The sequence below is a fragment of the Lutra lutra genome, chromosome 8, assembly GCF_902655055.1.
Source record: "Lutra lutra chromosome 8, mLutLut1.2, whole genome shotgun sequence".
Classification (NCBI taxonomy): Eukaryota; Metazoa; Chordata; class Mammalia; order Carnivora; family Mustelidae; genus Lutra; species Lutra lutra.
In genome coordinates, this window is record NC_062285.1 from 57629614 (window position 1) to 57651421 (window position 21808).

At 43.2% G+C, this 21808-nt stretch overlaps 1 protein-coding gene across 3 annotated transcripts in view; it reads right to left on the reverse strand.

Annotated features, from left to right (window-relative positions):
* Positions 1 to 6458: 6458 nt before the first annotated feature.
* DIP2B (disco interacting protein 2 homolog B) overlaps positions 6459 to 21808 on the reverse strand; it is a 234832-nt gene continuing 219482 nt past the window's right edge. For all 3 annotated transcript variants that reach the window (XM_047740190.1, XM_047740189.1, XM_047740192.1), the window contains exons 31-38: positions 21515 to 21683; positions 20299 to 20469; positions 19232 to 19293; positions 18047 to 18104; positions 16120 to 16194; positions 14526 to 14703; positions 12436 to 12559; positions 6459 to 10586 (exon numbers count right to left, since the gene is read on the reverse strand). In XM_047740190.1, coding sequence (XP_047596146.1) covers positions 10334 to 10586; positions 12436 to 12559; positions 14526 to 14703; positions 16120 to 16194; positions 18047 to 18104; positions 19232 to 19293; positions 20299 to 20469; positions 21515 to 21683 — 1090 coding nt within the window. In that variant the 3' untranslated portion in view covers positions 6459 to 10333. The remainder of the gene's footprint in view (positions 10587 to 12435; positions 12560 to 14525; positions 14704 to 16119; positions 16195 to 18046; positions 18105 to 19231; positions 19294 to 20298; positions 20470 to 21514; positions 21684 to 21808) is intronic.

Consider the following 21808-nt stretch of genomic DNA (forward strand, 5'->3'; position numbering starts at 1 on the left):
TGCTTCTCCCTCTCCCTCTGCCTGCTTGGCCTCCCTCTCCTTCTGTCAAATGAATAAATCTTTAAATAAATAATATAATAATAATACCTATCCCATAAAGTCTTGTAGATTGAATAAGCTTAACACACATAAAGTTAGAGGCACCCTCCTGGCACACAGTAAACACTAGATGTTGGACATTAATATGTAAAATACTGCAGTGTACCCACTGGAAGCTTAGCTAAAAACAGTTAAGTGGCTACACACCCCGAGGACCCTCACAGTTTAACGAAAGGACTGAGCTGGAGTGGAGGACTTGAGAGCCATGAAGCAGTGTTTGAAACATTTCCCCTCTCAAAAGGCAGAAATTATTTAAAGCTAATACGTGTAGACTTTATGGTCTAAACAGTAGGCTTAATTGTTTCTGTTTCTGTTTGTTTTGTTCTTTTTCAATACTCAAGGCTACACACACAGGAAAACCCAACCAAAGGTAGTTACTAAATGCCCACACAGGTTGTATGAACTTCAGATAACTCAGCTCTGAAATTGCTTGCTGCTCCATATTAACTATGCTTGAATTGAACATATAGAACTAGTCTGTGGGCCCTGGGAGTAGTGGACAACTACCCTCTTACTTTTATGGAAACTTCTCACAGTCAAACTGATCTTACCAACCGTGGGCCCCTGACCTAAGCTGGCCATGAGTCTGCCCTGTGGACATTTATTTTGGACCAGAAATTAGTCTTTCTCTAGGTGAATGGACCTAAAGCTCAGGAGGTTTGTAATGAGCCTCGTCCATCTGTGAACAGTGCAGATGAGCTGAGAGAGCAAACAAGTGGATTTCTAGGCCCTAGTTTTAGACCCTGAGATGCAGCTGCCTTCCACAGCTCATAGGTTCCACAAGCCATCCTTTGTCCTTGAAATGAATAGGACTTTTTTATTTAAGCTAGCTTACTTTGGTTGCTGTTATTTCTAGAGTCCTACCTACTACACCTGGATACAGGAGAAATAATTTCCTTGTGACTGCCTCCCCTTCTCTGTATCCCATCACCTTAGTCCAAGCTGTCATTACTTCTTGCCTTGTATATTGTGGTAGCCTCCTAGTTGGTACCATTAATAAAACCCTATAATGAGTAAGTATTGGTTACTGTTGTGTGGTTGGATTGTATAAGCAAACAAATTATTTGCCTTCAAGATTATTATTAAAGAGTTGTAGCAAGACAGCTTAGAACTAAAATTCAGCTTACTGGAAGGAACCTTCTTTATAATGGTCGGAGCAGCCTGCAGGTATCATGTACCTTTGTAACACCCCAGGTAGGGACACTGAGTGGTGCTCTGAGGGCAGGAGAGTCAAATCCTTACACTAAAAACATAAATCTGTTCACATGAGAACAAATCACTGGTCCTTCTAGGATGTGAAGAAGCCCAGTGTTGTCCCCTATCAAGTGGCCACTTTGTCTCCTGCAGAAATAGTGTCATTTGGGAGTTCAGTATTGGTTTGTGTCAATGTTTAATGGAAGATTCAGAGATAGCTGTAGCTAAATATGCCTTGGTAAATGGAAGTCCATGCTTCTGGGCCCTGACATAGTCTCCATCTCTGCTACAATGGCTACTCCATACATGTGCTCATTGTGTCAATTCTGAGATCCTTGGGGGCTGGCTGACATCAACCAGCCAAGTCGTTTTGTTTATATGGATGTTCAATGTCTCTCCCGTGGTGGATGCTTTATAGTGGGCATTGACATGTGAAGCAAAGATCTTCATACTTTGTTCTCCCTCCCCTGTATCCTATCCATATAACTCTACTCCAGACCTTGTTGTATCCAGTCTTCCAGCCTTTTTCAAGACACTGATCAACTGGTTAGGCCATTTGCCACTGCCCACGAGTCCATTTATATTCTCACCTTGAGCTACTTCTTGCACAGAAAGGGTGATCATTTTAATATTTGCCTGTTGGGGGCACCTGGGTGGCTCAGTTGGCTGGCCGTCTGCCTTCGGCTCAGGTCATGATCCCGGAGTCCCAGGATTGAGTCCTGCGTTGGGCTCCCAGCTCCATGCTCCCTCTGACCATCTCCCCTCTCGTGCTCTCTGTCACTCTCTCTCTCAAATAAAAATAAATAAAATATTTTTTTAAAATCTGCCTGTTGGGAAGATTTCCCTTGAAACAGAATGGCCATAACCCACTCATGGACCCAAACCATAACTCACCCATATACCAAACTTGGGCTTTTTCCAACTGCTTCAGTAGGACTCTTCTCCCATGCTCCATTACAGCCATAGGTACGAGCTGAGTGAAGAACACTGGTGCAACTGTAGTGGGTAACATGGGTTTCTGGTGGCCCTATTCGTGCAGATTGTTTGTGTCCTCTGATGCTGCTTAGATTTGATCCCAGGTGTAATTATTTCCATCTTATGATGGATTGGTGCTGGGCCCATCTAACTTTATGGCTTGGTGTGTCTGACACCATCCAGCCAGCGATGGAAAATTTCAGATGCATGGTCACTTGGTGTCCCCTGGTCAAGTTTTCCATCTCCCTTGTGGCCCAGTGGCACACGAGAAGCTGCTTTTCAGTAGCCATATAATTTCATGCTACAACTCCCATGTATCTTGCTCCAGAATTTTAATAGCTTGCATTGTGATTCTTCCATTGGATCTTGCCATAAACTTCACGCTTTTCTTTTTTCCACAACTATCACCTCCACCACCATGGGTCTGCCATATCCTATGACTCCAAGCCTTACTTAAAGCTGTCATCTGGTATACTGTGCTGAGCAGTATTACCAGGGGGTTGTCTTTACCACTTAAGAGGCCTACTAAGGACTGTGTTTCCTTCTTAGAGAAAGAGGATATAAGATGCATTAACTTGTCGTCGTTGTTGAAGTAAGCTATGTCTAACATGGGGCTTGAACTTATGACCCAGAGATCAAGAATTGCATGCTCTACTTACTGAGCCAGCCAAGTGCCTCAGTAATTTGCTTTTTATGTCAGGAGCTACGTCAGCCCGCTCCTGACTGCTAGACCTCGGACTCTTCAGTTTATTTCCCATCCTCTGCACTGCATGCAGCTTACCAAGACCTTCAGTGTACTATTTCTTGTTCCATCTGTCTCACCAAAGTGATGTCATATAACTCTGGGACAATACTATAAATGTATATTCTTATCCTTTCTATGTGAATGTGAAATACTTCTGATTCTCTTGTTTAAAGACTTAAAAATTTGGGGCACCTGGGTGGCTCAGTCATTAAGCGTCTGTCTTCAGCTCAGGTCATGATCCCAGAGTCCTGGGGCCCAGTCCCACACTGGGCTCCCTGCTCAGCAGAGTCTGCTTCTCCCTCAGCCCCTTACCCCACTCTCGTGCTCTCACTCTCTCTCCCTCAAATAAATAAATAAAATCTTTAAAATAAATAAAAACTGCCTTAGTCTGACTTTGATATCAAGAGGAGTTGGATGGCTTTTTCTTTTATATGTGAAACCAGAATTCTCTTCCTTGTGGGTTTGGTAATATCCAGATTTTCTCTTTCTTGAATGAATTTTCAAATTGCATAGTTTACAGAAAATTATCCATTTTATTTAAAATTCAAGTTTACTGCAAAATGACAATAATCCCCTTAGATTAAAAAAAAAAAATACCATGGCTGTAGTTATACTCTTTGTGTTTCCTACTAGGTGTGTGTGCCTATACACACAAGAATTTTACTACAGGTTTTATTGGTTTAAGAAATTAGCTTCTGGCTTTGTTAAACCCTTTCTGTTTTCTACTTATTAATTTGTTTCCCTTATTTCCTTCCTTCTACTTTCTCAGAGGATCTTTTCCTTTGCTTAGTTGAATCCAACTTTTTAGTTTTTATTTTTTAATAAATGCATTTAATATAAATTTCCCTTCTATCTGCTTCTTAGGAATTCCCATTATTTGCAGGTTCCATGTTGTATTTTGTCAGCATATTTATTTATAGGAATTATCTCAGAAATGAGTGCTCATCTTCATAAATTGAAAACAGAGCTTCAGAGAAGTGAATGAAGTCATCAGGTGACCTCTATTAGCTTCCTGCTTTCAGGATCTTGCCTCTACCCAATTGTATTTAAGAAAAAAAATGCTTCCTCCCCTCAAAGGCTAATCCTTCTACCTGTTCTCTGAATTTCTGCCTCTCCTGCTTCCTCAACAATCTTTTTGGGTCAGTTATCCTTTACTGCTATATTTGGATGTTTTCCCTTTCTACTGGCTCTTTCTTCGGACAGGAATATTTAATTTCTTTCATCTTTTTAAAAAACAGCCTCCCCTGATTCTACACCCCTCATTTAACTACTGTACCACCTCTTTCCCATGTGCAGAAACTTCTGGAAAGAGTAGCTGTTCAGTCTGTTCAGTCACATTTCCCATCACTCTTCTCTTGAACCAGTTTGCTGTCTTCTGCCCCCAGAGCTGCAAATGCCACTGCCCCGACCAAAGTCACCAGTGATTACCCCATTGCCAGACACAGCAGAGGCTAGCCAATCTGTCTACCCAGCTTCACTGTAGCCTTTGGCATTGTTGACCACTCCCTCCTTAAAACTCCTATGATTTCTTTGCCCATGTTCTTTCTTGATTTTCCCCCTACCTCTCCAGGCATTCCCATTCCTTCCTCCACCAGTCTTCATATACTGTTGTTTCCCATAGCTCCATTATTGATCCTTTTCTCACTCTACAGGATCTTCCTTGGCAATGTCATATCATCCCTACTGGGCTTCATCTGCTTCACGGGCTTCATCTACCACTTTTAAAAGGATGTCTCCCAAATATCTAGTTCATGGCCAGCAGCTGCCTGTTGCCCTTCTTCACTTGCATGTGCCAGCACCTCAAATGAACAGGACCAAAATGGAACATATCTTTTTTCCCACGTTTGTTCCTCTTCTTTTGCTCCCTACCTTGGTAAATGGCCCCATGTCTACCTAACTCCCCAAGGAGTTATTTTGGATTCCCCCTTCCTTAGCCTGAATACCCAGCCATTGAAATCTCACCTGTCTCCTCAGTTTGCAGGCATTGCCTTGTCTCCATCCTGTCACTGCCTTCGCTGAAGTGTTCTTGTTCTATCCCTGCAGTTTCTGCAAAGGCCTCCCGACCCCCGCCTTGGGTTTTATCATTTTCCCTACTGACACCAATCCACTTCCTGTACCACGGGCATAATTTCCTAGGTTGCAAATTTGAGTATATCATTCCCTTGCTATAAACCTCTCACTGGCTTTCTCTAGCCCTCTGGATAAAAGTCCAAAATTCCTTGCAAGATACACAGGGCCCTTGGCGATCTGTGCTTGCTTGAAGCCTCCACAGACAACTAGCTTTAACTTTTCTCCCTTCAAACCCTCCATCCTAATAACGAATTGTTAGTTTGCAGAAAATGCAACTCTGTCTTTCTGCTTGTTGCTTTATCTGGCTGTCTCATCCTTCAAAACTCAGTTCAGGGGCGCCTCAGTGGCTCAGTCAGTTTAAGTGTCTGCCTTCATCTCAGGTCATGATCTCGGGGTGCTAGAATTGAATCCCATGTCGGGCTCCCAGCTTAGCAGGGAGCCTGCTTCACCCTCTTCCTCTGCCCCTCCCCCACCTCATGCTCTCTCTCAAATAAAAATCTTTAAAAACAAAACTTGGTTCTGATGTTACCTCCTCCAGTAAGTATTCCTCATTATCCCCCCTCATCATTGGATTGGGTGCCTGTCCTAGGTGCTGCCACTGTCCACCCCTACTCATAATCCTTAATATTCTTAATTTTCTCTCTCTAGCTTCAGTTCTGTTGCAGTGCCTTGGGCCTAATGCATAGACATTCAATAAATGTATGGTGAAAAAAGTGTTCTCGGCTCCCTAAATAGGTTGGACAGCAGTAGTTTAAGGACCAGTTTTAGTGTCGGAGAACACGCACAACTTGATGGGCTCCCATCAAGTTTCTTGAAACCAAGACGTGAAGAGCAAATTACATCACTTTAGTGAAGGCTGAAATCCAGTCCAATCACAGATTAGGAAAAAAATAAATTTATGATCCATAGTTTAAACCTACCACATGCCACACGGGTAGGAGGAAAACTAAACTTTAATTGTTCCTGACAAAGGCTTCTTAGTTTTCATCGTGACCCTCTTGTGTTCCTTGATTTATCTTCCTATTACAGCACTGATTAACTATAACTTTGGATCTCTGTGTTCATTTTCCTTAGACTACTCTGGCTATCTTTGGGTCTTACCATCTGAAGTTAAATTTAAAATTTATTAGTTCCGGGGTACCTAGGTGACTCAGTCGTTAAGCGTCTGCCTTTGGCTCAGGTCACAATCTCATTGTCCTGCGATCGAGCCCCACACTGGGCTCCCTGCTCAGCGGGAAACCTGCTTCTTCCTCTCCCACTCCCCTTGCCTGTGTTCCCTCTCTCGCTGTCTCTGTCAAATAAATAAATATAAAATCTTAAAAAAATAATAACATCAGTCCCAATTTATCAATCTCCCAATGTGTGAAGCATTAAACACAATCAGGCATCAATATTTATTAACACAAGACAAAGGAAACACATTCAATGAGTTAATAGAACACTGTCCAGCCAGATGTTAAATTTAAAAATGTATATCTAGTCTAATTTCAAATAAATAAAAAAACTTTATACATAATTACACAGTACTATAGTCTGAATTTGACACTGGTAAATACCTTGACAGAAAGTAAACAAAACATCATTTAGGACTAAAAAATTATTCTTATATCTTTACACTCTCTTCCTGTGGACAAATAACATGGCCCATCTACATACACCTAGACCAGAAATGTTGTATGAATGATAAAGAAAAGGCCTATTGTGTATTTGGAGTACTGCAGCTTTTTGCTCCAAATACTCTTGCTTTTACATCAAAGCAGACAACAAAAACAACACTAAGGCATAGGTCATGTTGGAGTTCGAGGGTGAGGTGATAACTCCTCATTGCTTTAGTCTAAAAGATTGCTGGATATTCAAGGAAAGTAATTTATTTGGCCAAGATATTGAGCACCATGCCTGGGGCAGAGACCTTACAAAAGAAACCTAAGGCCTCAGGCCCTTTGTTGATTCAACAAAAGCATTAAGCAAGCACTGCCCAGGGACGAAAGAAAGGAGACACACTTATATTACCAACAGACAGGCAATGGTCCCTAAACAGCCTGAGGCAGCACAACTTCACGTGAGGAAAGGACTTGATGGTGGCGGTGGTCCTCAACCGGGCCCCCTTTCTGAGGCAGCAAGTAAATAAAGGCTGTGGATTCACAGGGATGCCTGTTAGCATGCTGGGCATTCCCAGGGTCTCACTGACGCAGGAGATGACATTTGTGCAGCTCTAAGAATCCCTTGGGCTTAGGAATTTTCCTGAGGCAGCCCCTTCCTGATCTACCTCAGTTACTTCTGCTGAGAGGCAGAAAGAGGTTCAAAAGCAGTTAGATGAATGGATTTCTCTTACCTGAAATGGGGGCTTGCTATTAATCTCACTGTCTTTTTCACAGGCATAGAAGAAAAACCCAGACAGAATGTGTTCCAGCATTTTGGCTAGGCTATTTCTATCGGTCATGGCCTTCTGGGTCTGTCCTAAGAGTCCATTCTACCACAAAGGTCCTACTTAATGTGGAAAGGGCAAGAGCACTGTGTCATCAAGAGAAAGTTCTCTTCTAAGTCTGTAACAGACGAGACATTAAAACTACAGATGACCCCTCAAATACCCACAGGCTAACGACTGGGCTCTCTCCCTCTTCCAGAGGCTCCTTTACCACAGTTACTGAGAAGTTCCCAAAGACACAGCTCAGCTCTCTTTCCTCCACTAGCATATTCTGGCTTTGGGGAATATGCAGAAGATCCACAGAGCAGCCACAAGGTAGAAAGCAAAAGCTAAAGCTAAATCAGAGGCCTGAGGAACTACAAACCCAGATAATCAGACCCTAAGTAACTGGGAGTTGACCATACTCTGAGACTAATGGAATATCTTATTTGAAAGAATGAGTGCCCATTATTGTAGCTACTAGCCACATGTGGCTACTGAAAACTTGAAATATGGATAGTCCGAATTGAAATGTGCTTAATACACCCTGGATCTCAAAGACTTCATACGAAAAAAAGAAAAGACCTCAATCACTTTTCATATTGATTCCACATGGAAATTATAGTATTTTTGATATACTGGGCTAAATACAAGATATTAAAGTCAATTTCATTGGTTTCTTCTTACTTTTTGAAATGTGGTTACTAGAAAATTTAAAATGACCGATGTGGCTCACACTATATTTCTAGCAGACGCCCTAACTTGTGTAGTAAGAATTTTCAAAGCAACCCACAGGATAAGACTCTGCCTGTATTTCTTCCTTAGAACTTGTGGATTATGTTGATAGAACTATTGAATCCTCAGGATCCCTTGCTTTGTTTAGTGAGTCATTCAAAACTATTGTAAGAAAATTACTTTCCAAATAAGCAGACTGTTTCTTTCTGCAAACTGAACCGTAGCTAGTCACTGGGATTTCCTGCCCCAATGTAAGTGCTTTTTTTCTGTACATCTTAGAGCCTCTTCCATCATGTGTAAATTAATTTCATCCAAAATGTCAAAAAAGAGATCTGGAACTGGAAAATGTCTTGAGGTCTGCCCTCAACGGAGAAAAAACCGGGAGGAAAAAAGGCTTATGTAAAAGGGAGGCAAGAAAGTGGCTTAGGAGCCACAAGACCGAAGGGCAGCCCCCGAGAGTGATGAAGGGTCTGGCCTTTGCATTATAAACCTTATTTTCAGGGTAATTACAAGTCTTAAAAATTGTTTAAAAACATATTTAGTTTACATGATGTTACAGCGGGGTAAATAATATGTATTATTAAAATAGTCTAAATAAATATTTACACAATAGTGCAGAGTGGGTCAAAGAGAACCATTCTGATTTGACAAGTTAACTCTGTTCACTTGGAGATTTTTTTTTTTAATTTTTAAAAATATTTCTGTAAGAAAAAAATAATAAAATTCAACTATATTCAAATACATGAATTATCAGACCAAAGAAAGGAAACCGAGCCAGAGGCCAAACTCAGTCCCACGCTCAGTCCACTTGGCCTGGGCACCACAGTTATTTCAAAAGAGTTTCTTGCATACATCAGACTTCCCCTATTTCAGCATAAGCCTACCTATTTTGGCAACCCAAATCGGTCAGTTTTGAGATCTGTAGTTATGTTGCCTTTACAGTTTCCCGTGACTTCTGATCCCACTGCCTTCCCAGCCTGTCATTCTTGTTCCTAAAATCCCTGCGCTCATGAACTGGAAGAACAGAGGACACTTCAGTTTTCCAAAAAGAGAAGCTGTATGTATAAACTGGAGATGCAGTTGACAATGAGCCTGGAAAAAGAGGAAATCCTAAATTCTTATGCAGTCACTCTAAATTTGAAACACAGTTTCAACACTGGGGGCCAGAGTGAGTTATTGTGGTTCCTTAGGATAGGGTGGGATCTAATGAAGCTTAGCCTTTTCATAACAGTTTGATTTTTAAACTGAGATTTCCAGCCTGTAGAGACAGGCTGAATTCCTAAAAGCTTAAGCCGATTTTGGGAACGCAAGCTTTAAGAACAAACATAGGCAGCTTTAGTTTATAAAATACATCAGCCAACAGAGACATAGTACAATGTGCAGCAGAACCTGCAAACAATTTGCACTTTTTAGTTACCTATTCAATTACACTGCAGTAAGAGAATATTGAAATTCTCTCAAAGTAGGAAGGTTTCTACTTCAGTTGTTGTGACTACACACGCCAGTTCTTCAATTGTTTAGCTGAATTGTGTGTACTCTTATTTACACGTTTAAAACACTGGTCAGAATGTGTTACTCTCAAGAATTATATATATAAAGTAACTCTCATATTCATGGGTTATTTGATTTGCTTACAGGTCAGCGGAAAATAAGCTGAGTAGTTCCACGTTAACAAAACCTGCAGAAAGTCCAGCTATGGTAAAATGGCAGAATACAGTACAGAGCGGGGAACTTGAGAACTCCGACTACCCCCTTCATGTGAATTCATTTAACTCCCTTACAAAATTCTAGAACAGCATTAGATAAAAATACAAGTATATACAACAGATGAAAAAAATGCAACATGCATGTAATTGCTTTAGTAACGTGCTGCTCACGCTATGTCAAAGCTCATGACTAATGGACTGTTAACATTTTTTTCATTTGCTACCATATGATTCCCCTTTCCTGTGTGTCCTGTGATTGCAGAATCCCACAGGATGAGATGAAGGATATAATGTAACCATCTCAGCTTATTTCACATCATTGGAAAGCTTGCTCCTAGTCACTGGTCTTTGGTCCTTGTGGTTTTTCAGGATGCACCCCCGCCCCTAGGACCCCCACAAGGCTGGTTACATGTTATAAGCCACATAGATGGGGTCCAACTGGTCAGCCAAGAAGCTGTCTCGGAGGTGCATCCTCTGCTTCTCTCCTCTGGAGTTGATGGGGATAACGCCTGGGTCCACCACCACCACGACGCCAACAATGAGGTAATGCTCTTCCAGGACCACGTTCGTCACTAAAGGAACCAGATCGAGGGCTTCCTGTTCAGAGCCACACAGCTCCACAACCACCACAAGCAAGTTGGTCCACGTGAACACGGCACTGAAATTGCAATGACAGTAAGTTAACATGTCATCACATTTATCAGGTAACTTTCATAGTACGCGCTCAAGACTTATCCCAGTTTCCCTGACGACTGCCTTCTCTCCCGGATGCAACCAGAAGGCTGGTATCCATGTGTGCAATGACTTTGCCCCATGATCACAGCTGATGAGCTGAGCCACCCAGAGTCAGCAGGGGTTTGGCAATGGGGTTGAAAGATGTTAGCTGGCCACGTGAACTAAGCACATGTCAAAGTTTGGAGGTAGCCGGCTGTCCAGAGCAGCACAGGTAATGGCTCTTCACGGACAGGAGAAGAATGAAGTGGATGCCCCTATGGCTCTAGAAGGTGAGAAGACAGTCATTCTGATGGGCTTCCCATCCCTTATTTCTATGTTTCTTGAGATTTATAGAGACTCTTAGGAACCTCTGAGGTAGCCAGGTATTCTTTTCATTAACTCTCTCTTTTGCTTAGGTTTTTTTGAAGAGAATTTTTGTTATTTGCAACCAAAGAACTTGGACAAGATAGTATTCTTATTAGGCCCAACAGGAAGAAAGTGGACCTTTCTTCATATGGGCTTAGTGCCCCATACAGGTGACTGTCCCATCATGCCATAAAAGTGACATAAGGTAGAAACTTGCCTTATGTGGAGTGGGACTGCTGGGTTAGAAGGTATGACCTGACCTGTGATATGAAGTGTTAAATAGCTTTAAAAAACATATTCCAGGGGCGCCTGGGTGGCTCAGTGGGTTAAGCCTCTGCCTTCGGCTCAGGTCATGGTCTCAGGGTCCTGGGATCGAGCCCCGTGTCGGGCTCTCTGCTCAGCAGAGAGCCTGCTTCCCTTCCTCTCTCTCTCTGCCTGCCTCTCTGCCTACTTGTGATCTCTGTCTGTCAAATAACTAAATAAAATCTTTAAAAAAAAAAACAAACATATTCCAATCATTAAAAAAAATGTATACAATATTTGCTTGCATAAAAAGTCAGAGGTCTAAAATTAGAGGGTAACCATGGCACTCTACTTCTTTGTATTGTTCTGATAATTCATGGGCCTTATTCGGGTCTGGGGAGAGATTCTGACCAAAGTGAGCTGAAGATGCTGATAAGGAGGCATCTAGAAAGTGTGAGCAAGCATGAAAAGAACTGTGGCTATTTGGCATGGTTTAAAAAAAGAAAAGAAAAAAAAAAAACAACAACAACAAGGAAGGACCTACTGCATTAAAAATGTAGAAAAGAAACCAGGTGGATTCTGTATTGTCAGGAATCCAGAATGAAAGCCACTAGGTAAGAACTACCCAGTTTTAATTTTAAAGAAGTTTTAGTCTGTGTGAGGCTGGATGTTCTTTCATCAGGGAAGATGGGGAGGGCGTTCTTAACGCTGAGAGGGAAGCTGGATGAGGTAATAATGACCTTTCTCATCTGCTTACCATTTGACAGCTTGCAAAGAGGCACATTCCCATTTGTTCCTTCCCATGATTAGGAAATAGCAGAGCAAGTACTTTACATGAGAAAAGCCGCCAAACCTTCAAGTTGGGCCTTTTGAACTTAAAGTCATGGTTCTTCCCACCATATTACACTGACTTTCTAGAGACAGATAATCAGATCTCTTCCCACGGTAAGAATCGATCAGTAGCGAGGACTTGACTCTACGGTGGTTCCACGGAGCCTGTTCTGGTGTCCCCACGGCCTCATCTGCCACAGCAGATGGCCTACCACGACAAGAAACAATCAGTCCATTTACTTTCTTACTCCCCCTGGACTTCTAGGGCTGTAGGTGGCATTTGGTACAGATAGCTGACTACTTAGATTGGTTTTAACTGCAGCGGGAAGCCTATTCTGTGCAGGGACGGTTACCATTCGGCAATACTCCTATGGATCCGGGACACAGAGGTCTCAATGTCTATCGGATGGTATCGTAATCCTCGCAGCTCCAGCGTCTCGTCCAGCGCTCCCACTACATATAATGCATCGTGACGCTCTGATGCAAAGAAAAAGAGAAATCTGGTTCATCACACATGATGAGCGCAATGCAATGTTGGTGTGAAAAGCACCCTGTTGGACTGCCTGCCACGTCACTTGACCCCGCCACTCACCAGCCGTGTAACCTTGAGCCAATTACTTAAGTGTCTGAGTCCTGCTCCCCACTCTGTGAGACAGCGAGAATACTAAATGGCTGCTGTGACTATTCAATGAGATAATCCCCGTGGGGAGTTCATTTGATGCCTGGTACACCGTAAGTGCTAAAAAAAAAATTAGCTATGATGATGATTATTATTATTACTACGATGTCCCAGGAATTGTGCCCAGTGCTGGGAAGAGGACAAACATGAGTCCCGCTCTAAAGACACTTACTGTGTAGTGGGGGAGAAGACACACGACAGGCGCTCCATTGTCCACTGGAGCATGGTAAGCCTCTGCTGGGAGCATGCATGAGGTGTGTGTGAGGTGACTGGGGGACACCCTCATACCCCGAGCTCAGCTCAAGGGTTCAGAGAAGGAAAAGCGGAAACCAGGCTGAGCTTTTACGGATAAACAGGAATTAGCCAGATGACGGCTGGGGGAGGGGTGGAGCGGGGAGAGAGGATTTGAGAGGGAGGAGAAATGAGCATGTGTTGTTATTCCTAGACATCTGTAAGGAGTCCAGATATAAGGAGTAGGATTACAGAAAATGGAGAGACTAGTTCTGGTTATTAACAGGCTTGTAATCCAGCTAGAACATGGCAGAAATCTTTTTTGTTTGTTTAAATTGTATGTACATACCATATATATAAGCCTATATACATGGTTTATGTCTATACAGATAATGCATTCCCCCCCGCCCCGATACTGCATTTTAAAGAAAGACATGATTTTGCTAGGTCTACTAAATAAAATATTTTCAGGAAAGGGTAAATTTCTGAAAAATTGAATAAAGCAAAGTGCTAGAAGCTGTTGGAGAGAGAAGGATGAAGAGGTCTAGCAGATTCCCACCATATAAGAAGAGCTCATAAAGACTATAATAACAAACATGACAGAAACACAGCAGTTAATCTCACATCATTTCCACAAGCCAGGGAACATTATCATTCCCACTGTTCAGGTAGGAAACTGAGAGGCTCAGTGATTGCTCAAGGTCACAAAGCAAATGGCAGAGGCAGGTTTCAACCCCAGGGCAGACGGTGAGGGATACCTCCCTCTTCCAATTTGTTATCCTGCCTCTCCGTGAAACTTGGAGAAACTATGGACGCTGGTCACTGTGGAACAGATGCTAGGAGCTCAGGAGAAATGATATGGCTCTAATTCAGGCCTTTAAAGCCCGGTGAGTGATCTGTAGCTGTTCTCGAAGTGATGATACAACTAGTGTTGGGTATTTTAACGCGGCCATTAATGCCACGGGGCAGAAAAGCTGAAGGCAGCCATCAGTGAAGGCACGACAGTCAATGGAGCAGCGGGTAATCGGGGGGACTGCTCACACCAGAGCCTTGCCCAGCAGTCTCGCATCTAACATGAGACGCCGAAGGGACACGGTGCTTCAGCGACATGGCTCCTCCACACCGATCCCCTGCTCTCAGGGGTCAGGTTTGTTCCTCTTGAACCCAAAACGGTGTGTGGGTGTAGAAGGGCTACAAGATGACACCTCCATCCCAGGAGCTTGTGCGGGAGCTGGGATTCAGCCAGGGGCACAGTAAGCATCAGGCACGTCTCCGTGACCGTCGGCTGTGCTCACCCACAGTTCAGAGATGAAGACGTGGTACCCTGGGTGCCTGCTTCCTGGTTACTCCTCATGGGGCAAAATATCTTACTTTAAATGAATACAAATTCATGCATGGGTTCAGGAACCGTACAAGGGAGTAATTAAATACACACACACTCAACAACGCAAAGGCAGGCTGAGGAAGGTGAGCCAGAGCTCCTGGCTGAAAGACAAAAACAGGCAGAAGGGGAAGCGCTGGCGAGGAAACTACCTCCGGTGGCCGCTGTGAGCTCTGTCCGGCGGACAAAACCAAGGTATCCTGTCCGAGCCCAGAGTGTCTGAGCGGCATCCCCGAAGCTGAGGCGAGTGTTGAAATGATCCGCTTGAAGAGTCTCACTGTCATAGATGGTGTAATAGCCACTGGCTGTGTGGGGACTGTTCACCCAAATCTGCAACAAGAAAAGGGCATCGGTCACATTTCAGCAGGGACATAGAACTGTATCAATTCAATTCTCTCTGGATGGATGAACATTACTGTTTTTTAATTCTCATTGCTACAGTAACAATAATAAACCACAATAAAGGCTGCTGACATTTATCATGTGTCCCCCATGTGCTAAACAGAGAGTTAGGTACTTTATATGCCTTATCCCCATCAGTCTCGACATACGTGGCAATGCGGTTCTGTATTATTGTTTCTCCCATTTCACAGATGAAAAAACAAGGAGTTAAGTAACTTGTCTAAGAAACTGGGAGACCCACAGCCAAGCCTGTGCAGCTGCAGAGCCCATGCTCTTAACCACGAAGCTACTGCCTCCTGGGCTCAGTCCTCTGCCTCTTCCCAAGCCCTGCAAATACATCGAGGGGTCACTTCTGTGCTTCTGGGCTAAGGTGTAAGCCCTCAGGAAAGCACTACCAGGGTATCTGAATTCGCCCTGCCAACACAGCAATAGCTAACAACAGCAAGAATAGTCGTATTTATTGCGAACTCATTAGGTCACAGGCACTATCCCATGTGCGTTACAGATACGGTATTCGTGTAGTTAGCTGGCGCACCATTTCATCAGGTGAAATTAGGTGCGTGCAGTTATTATTTACAGGTGAGAAAACTGAGACCCAGAGAGAGGGTCACTTGCTCACTAGTTAGAGGCTGGGAAGTAGCAGAGCGCAGGCCCTCTGACTCCTGCACCTACGACCTTTGCCTCCGGGTAAACCACGGGGTGAAACCTCAGTACCCCTCAAATATTTGAGGGAAGAAAAATTAAGTCTTCTTAAAAAAAATCTTGATACGAATTCCAATATAAACACATTTTAGAATAAGAATAGAAAATTTCCATGAATTTAAAAAATTTAGTATTTGGGGCTCCTATCAGTTCCACCCCTTAATAGGTGGAAACAGGTAGGACTGGCCCATTTCCTTTTTCAGCTAAGGGAATGTCAGTGGACAATTCTGGCAGTAGTTCTAATCTGCATGCTGAAATCTTTCCTCCATCCTGCCCTCAATCTCTCTCTTTTTAGTTTTGGGCCTTACAGAAAAAGATTAAACTCTTTTAAAAAAAAAACAACAACACATTTATTTGTCAGAGAGAGCACAAGTAGGGGAAGCAGCAGGCAGAAGGAAAGGGAGAAGCAGACTCCCCTGCTGAGCAGGGAGCCTGACATAGGGCTCGATCTCAGGACCCTGGCGAGCCAAAAGCAGACACTTAATGACTGAGTCACCCAGGCGACCCAGATTAAAATTCTTTTAAAAGAGGACAACTCACAATGGGGGGAAAGTTAAATCCACAGTTTCACTGACTTCTCGAATGTGAACCCCGAAGTCTTTATTGCCGACTTCTCAGAGTAAAGATAAAAATTATACATACCTCTCCAAGATGAGAGTCTCCAACAGGCCCTTTGGTCTCAGGATTAACAATAACCACTTTCACTCCAGGTAAAATCTGAGCATCAAAGGGAAAACACAAAGAATCAACTCTAATAACCCCTCAGAAATGCAGTCCCCTCCACCCCTCCTTCAGAGAGGCAAGCGAGTATACAAAGGCAGGAGCTAACGCTGCTTACTGGACTGTCCTCCGTGGAGACCAGAGGTATAATAATATTCACCCTCAAAAATAAACCAGGGAGCCAACCACCCTACCTTCCCTTCAAAGGGATGAGAAACTGCAGCCCAGAACCGTAACAATAGGAATCTGTAATGTGACTGCCCTTTCTCATTTTCTCACTCTATCCTGTTCACTGCAGTGTTGGCAGGAAGACCCCTTAGAGCAGAAAGGACAGTAGGAAGGGATCGCATGAGCGGTTCCACTCCCGTCTGCAGCAACAGCTAAGTGAGAGGAACTTGAAGAGCAAGAGAGGATGGTGGAGGCTTTTGCAGGAGAATGAGTCCTGCCCCTGGGATCACGAAAGACATCACACGCTTGCTTGGGATCTCCCTGAGGAGAGAAAAGGAATGTGAAGAATGTGGGGAGAAAAGGAAGAAGAGGGGCTGGCTCTAAGAATGGCTCACGCCTTCTCTGGTTACCCATATTCTGGGTTTCTAGAGTGTGAGGTTAGTTGAGAAGCGCTACAGTGATTATCCAGGGTCATACATCTAAGACCTCAAGGAAGGAGAGAAAAGACAATTCGCACTGGTCTGGGTCGGGTCCTGGGTGAAAGCTTCTGAGGCGCCCAAGGCGCCCAACCACGAGCTGAGGCAGAGGGAGATCTGACGATGCGGTAAGAAGATCAACCCAACTCCACTCGAAAGTGTTTAAATGGAAGAGACAAACTAGAGTTAAGTGCCCCATGGGCTCGATCTGCTGCTTGATAGGTTAGACAGGATCCCCTTTTATCTTTATCATTTCCCCCTCTGCTTTCAGAATTACTAGAAGGAATTCTGAGGCATCACTGTTACCTCTTCAAAAGAATGGGAAACTCACTAACTTATGCTGATGTTCTATCACCCTTAGTAAATGTTCAAAACTGCTACAGACTTATGTCGTGTCTCCCCAAACTCGCATGTTGGATGTAATCGACCTAAATCCCTGATGAGATGGTATTAGGAGCTGGGGCCTTCCACTGTGTGAGAATACAGCAATAGGATGGCCATCTATGAACCAAAAATCCTCCAACAGAATCTGCTGGTGCCATGATCTTGGACTTCCCAGTGCCCAGAACTGTGAGAAGTAAGCTTCCCGGTCTATGGTACTCTGTGATAGCAGCCCAAAGGGACTAAGACAGTAACTGTGTCTCTTCTGGAACATTTTAAAGCCTCCATCTCACCTAAGAAATCTTATTCCTACAGACACACACTCTATATATCCGTAGTTTCTTCCCCGTTTTGATTTCTCTCTCAGCTTTAAACACATGTACGCCTTCCCTGACCTTCAACCACACCTTCCCACTGCCATCCTGTTTTTCTCCTTGCAATATTTATAAAGATAGAATTGCCTCTTTCTAAGTGCTGTTTCCCTCTCCACCTTGAATATAATGAACACTGGATTTTGCTGATTCGTCAAATAAGAGTAACATATCAGTGGGATTTTTTTGGAAAAAAAAAAAAATCTGTGAGAATTAAGAAAGTTCAAATCTAGAATTCTTCTTCTCTATGTATCCATAACGAATTTGAAAGTATTAGATAAGGTGAAACTGCTGAGTTATCTCCAGATTTCAATTAAGGCTTGCCCTGGGTATTAATACATTACATGGCTTCAAGTTTTAAAATGATACATTTAAAAAATAAAAAAAATTAAAAAAAATAAAATGAACCATTTCCCAGGCAGACCAACGTCCAATGGTTAACAGACAAATTACCTTTCCAGACTCTGAGAGGAGCAAACTCTGGGGGGCACCCCGTTCCACAAGACGAACCCTGAAGAAGAAGAATATTTACTACATATGTATAAGTATGTATATATATTCGAAAAATGGCTGCACATCTACTACAGCTATATACTGCCCTCTTGAGACCTCTATTTTGTCTCTCCTCATGCTAGAGCAGTTTCTCAGACTTGGGCACTACTGACATTTTGGGTCGGACAATGTTCTTTTATAATTTTTTATGAGGGACTATCTTGTGCATTGCAGGATGTTTAACAACATCCTAGGCCTCTACCCCACTAGATGTCAGTAGCAACCCTCTTGTTGTGACAACCAAAACTGTCTATGGACACTGTCCAGTGTCCTCTGGAGGGCAAATTCTCCCCGGGCCGAGATGAAGAAATTCTCCCCGGGCGCTAGAGAGACGCTCTACCTGTGTCGGCTGGGTCAGTGCCATGGGGCACATCAGTGCACACTGCCGAGGTCACTGGGACCTGGCAAAGGTCCCAGAGCCCTAGGGCTAGGTGCTCACCTTGGGACATAGCTAAAATTCCCCTGTAAGCTGACGCAGAGGAGGGCTTTTATTCCTGGGGTTTAGATAAAGTGTTGTTTCAAAAACCCTACTCTGCCTCATTTATCTTGTCTGTTCCATATTTTATTTTATTTTATTTATTTTTTTTAAAATATTATTTATTTATTTGACAGACAGAGATCCCAAGTAGGCAGAGAGGCAGGAAGAGAGAGAGAGGGAGAAGCAGGCTCCCCGCCGAGCAGAGAGCCCGATGTGGGGCCCGATCCCAGAACCCGGGATCACGACCTGAGCCGAAGGCAGAGGCTTTAACCCACTGAGCCATATTTTATTTTTAAACTCCCAGAGGAAACAGTCTATCCATTTTAGTTCACTTTATATCAAATGTCACAAAATATTTTTACACAGGCAGGAACTAAGTATTAGATTTTAATATTAAAGAACAGCATAGCAACCCTGAGAATTAAAGCTTTCTTCTTACAAACATAAATCTCATCACATATTAATAAAAACAAATTCCTTCCCTTTTCTTATCCCTCCCTGGAAGACACAAACAAAAGGAATGAGGAAAAGTGACAGCTTTCTTGGGGCTCGGAAATTTTTATGCTTAGAAACCCAAATAGGGAGAGAGCATAATAAATCTATTGTACCTGTCATGTCTCAATGATTTCAGATCTACATACACAGTAGTTGGATCAGGCCCTGAGGTTCCCTAAAGAAAGAGAAATCAATGCATTGTTTATTTAAAATTTAAATGAATTATATTTCCATATTTCATATTCTCAAATCAAGAAATAGATAATTTAGCCATATACATGAAAAATTCACACTCTATTTTGAAAGTTCACCTTCTCTTCAACTAGAAGAGGCAGGGTTGCAGTGAACACCCGAAAGAGACTCATGGCCTTGTGTTTCTTGCCCTCGTCCCCTGGGAGAGCAAGCCAGGGGCCTGGTCATAGGGGCTGAAGTAGCCTTGGAAGGTTGCCAGGCTGAGGAGGGTTCTCATCCCTGGACTTGAGGCACAGGTGAGACAGGTCAGTATCCACAGGATTTTCAAAACCATCACTGGCCTAAGTGGACAGCAAGGAGCCTATGATGGGGCTCCAAGGTTAAATCATCATGATGCTACTTGAACGTCCCTTGCCCACGGTCACAGAAGGCCTGAAAGTACCCATCCATGTATACCATCTTCTCTTACTCTCTCTTGTCCATGCCTATATTTACCGTATTAAGCCTCCAAGCTCCCTAAAATCAGACTTAGTTCTTTACTATTATTTATCCACCAACAATAACATGGCAAAGTTGCTATCTGGCTGAAGAAAAGAATACAGGTTTATTGGTGCTTCTTTTGTTTAAAAAAAAAAAAAAAAGGGAGACAGAAAAACAGAAGGTAAGATACTAATAGAATTCAAATAGGACTCAAAAATCTTGATTCATCATCATGTGCCATTCAACTACTAGAGTAAATTTTTAATTTGGGGCTCAACTGCTAGGCATGGCTCCAAACGTATACACCTAGTAATGCCCCTGTGAAGAACAAGTCTATTATCTTCACCCTACAGGGGAGCAAAACGAGGCCCCATGAAAATGAAGAGCCCGTGGTCCCAGAGCAAGTGGGCGGAACTGGGCTCCTGCCTGGCCGCCTGGCTCTGACGCCTCTGCTGTGGAGCACCACACTGCTGCCATTCGTTACCCATCAAGATCTCAAGAGAGTCACCTGTAAACATATCGCGACATTGACTCTCGATCCGAAAGTGGTGCTGACAGCCCGAGGGGACAGCCCGATGTCTTTGAAGAGCTTGGAGAAGGACTGCTGGAGGGCAATGCGGGGTCGTTCCTCGGCCACCACCACACACGTCCGGATGCAGGAGAGGTTGATTCCTCTGGTCTGTAAGACACCAATGGCCCGGGAGCTGAAGTTAGCAGGAACATAGAAAGAACTGAATAGTAGGGCCATAATTCTATCTCTTGGGTCAGGAAGAGCCAAGGAACTGTGTATTGTCATCTCAGACATCGAGGCAAAAGGCAAAAGTTTTCAGAAATGCCAAGGCATCCCACTAACATCACTAATCACTGATAAGTCTGCTCATTCTCTATTTCTTTCCTCTTTTATCTAAAATCTTAGATTCTTCAGCCACCTATTTTTATACCTCTCCATTTCTGTACTTCAGATGTCTTCCTATTTCAAAATGGAGAGAAGGAACTGAGAGAAAAAGGTATCTAGCACTCTAGAGATAGAATCTTATCTCTTTTCATCTTGGGGTCATAATTCTCTTAGGGTCATAATTCTCTATTTTTATTTATTTACTTATTTATTCTTATTTAAATTCAATTAACATACAGTGTATTATTAGTTTCAGTGGTAGAGGTCAGTGATTCACTAGTCTTAGATACTATCCAGTGCTCATTACATCACGTGCCCTCCTTACTGTCCCTCACCCAGTTACCTCATCCCTCCACCCCTTTCCCCTCCAGCAACCCTCAGTTTGTTTCCTACGATTAAGAGTCTCCTATGGTTTATCTCCCTCTGTGATTTCATCTTGTTTTATTTTTCCCTCCTTTCCCCTATGCTCCCGTTTTATTTCTTAAATTCCACAGAATTCTCTGTTAAAGAAAATCAGTGTCTTCTGACTCTCTCTTACTCCAGTCACACATGACATCACAGTTCTCTTTCATCTTTCCATGAAGTCTTTTCCATTCAGCCTCCCAACTAGTTTCACCTTTCTCTCCACAAAGTAAGACTCGGACTAAACTCTGAAAGATCACAGTAAATTAGAGAGCGGAGGAAATAAAATTTCTGAGGTTTACAAAATGTTGACTGGCTAGAAAAGAAACAGGCAGACACGCCTGTCCAACCCTAGTCTGGTATCAGCACGCTTGGCCCGTTTCTTTCAAACCTCCCAGGACCAGCTACTTGTGTAGCTGCTTCTTACCTTCAGCACCTCCACTTGGTTTCCGAGCCCTTTGGTGCAGAGCTCCATTACTGAATAGGAGCAGAAAGTGTCCCTTATTTTGTACTGGTTGACAGTGGAAAGCCAGAGGAAAAGGTTGTTTTCTAACTCCATAGGAGGAATTAAAATGGACTGGTGACCTGAATAGACACTGCAATGAAGAAAGGCGAGAGCTGACATTATTAATTCATTCTAGACATCCTGATGTTTTAGAATACCACTATTTGCTGCACGTGAAGGGCAGGGTAAGGTTATATGAGATACGAAGCTCTAAGC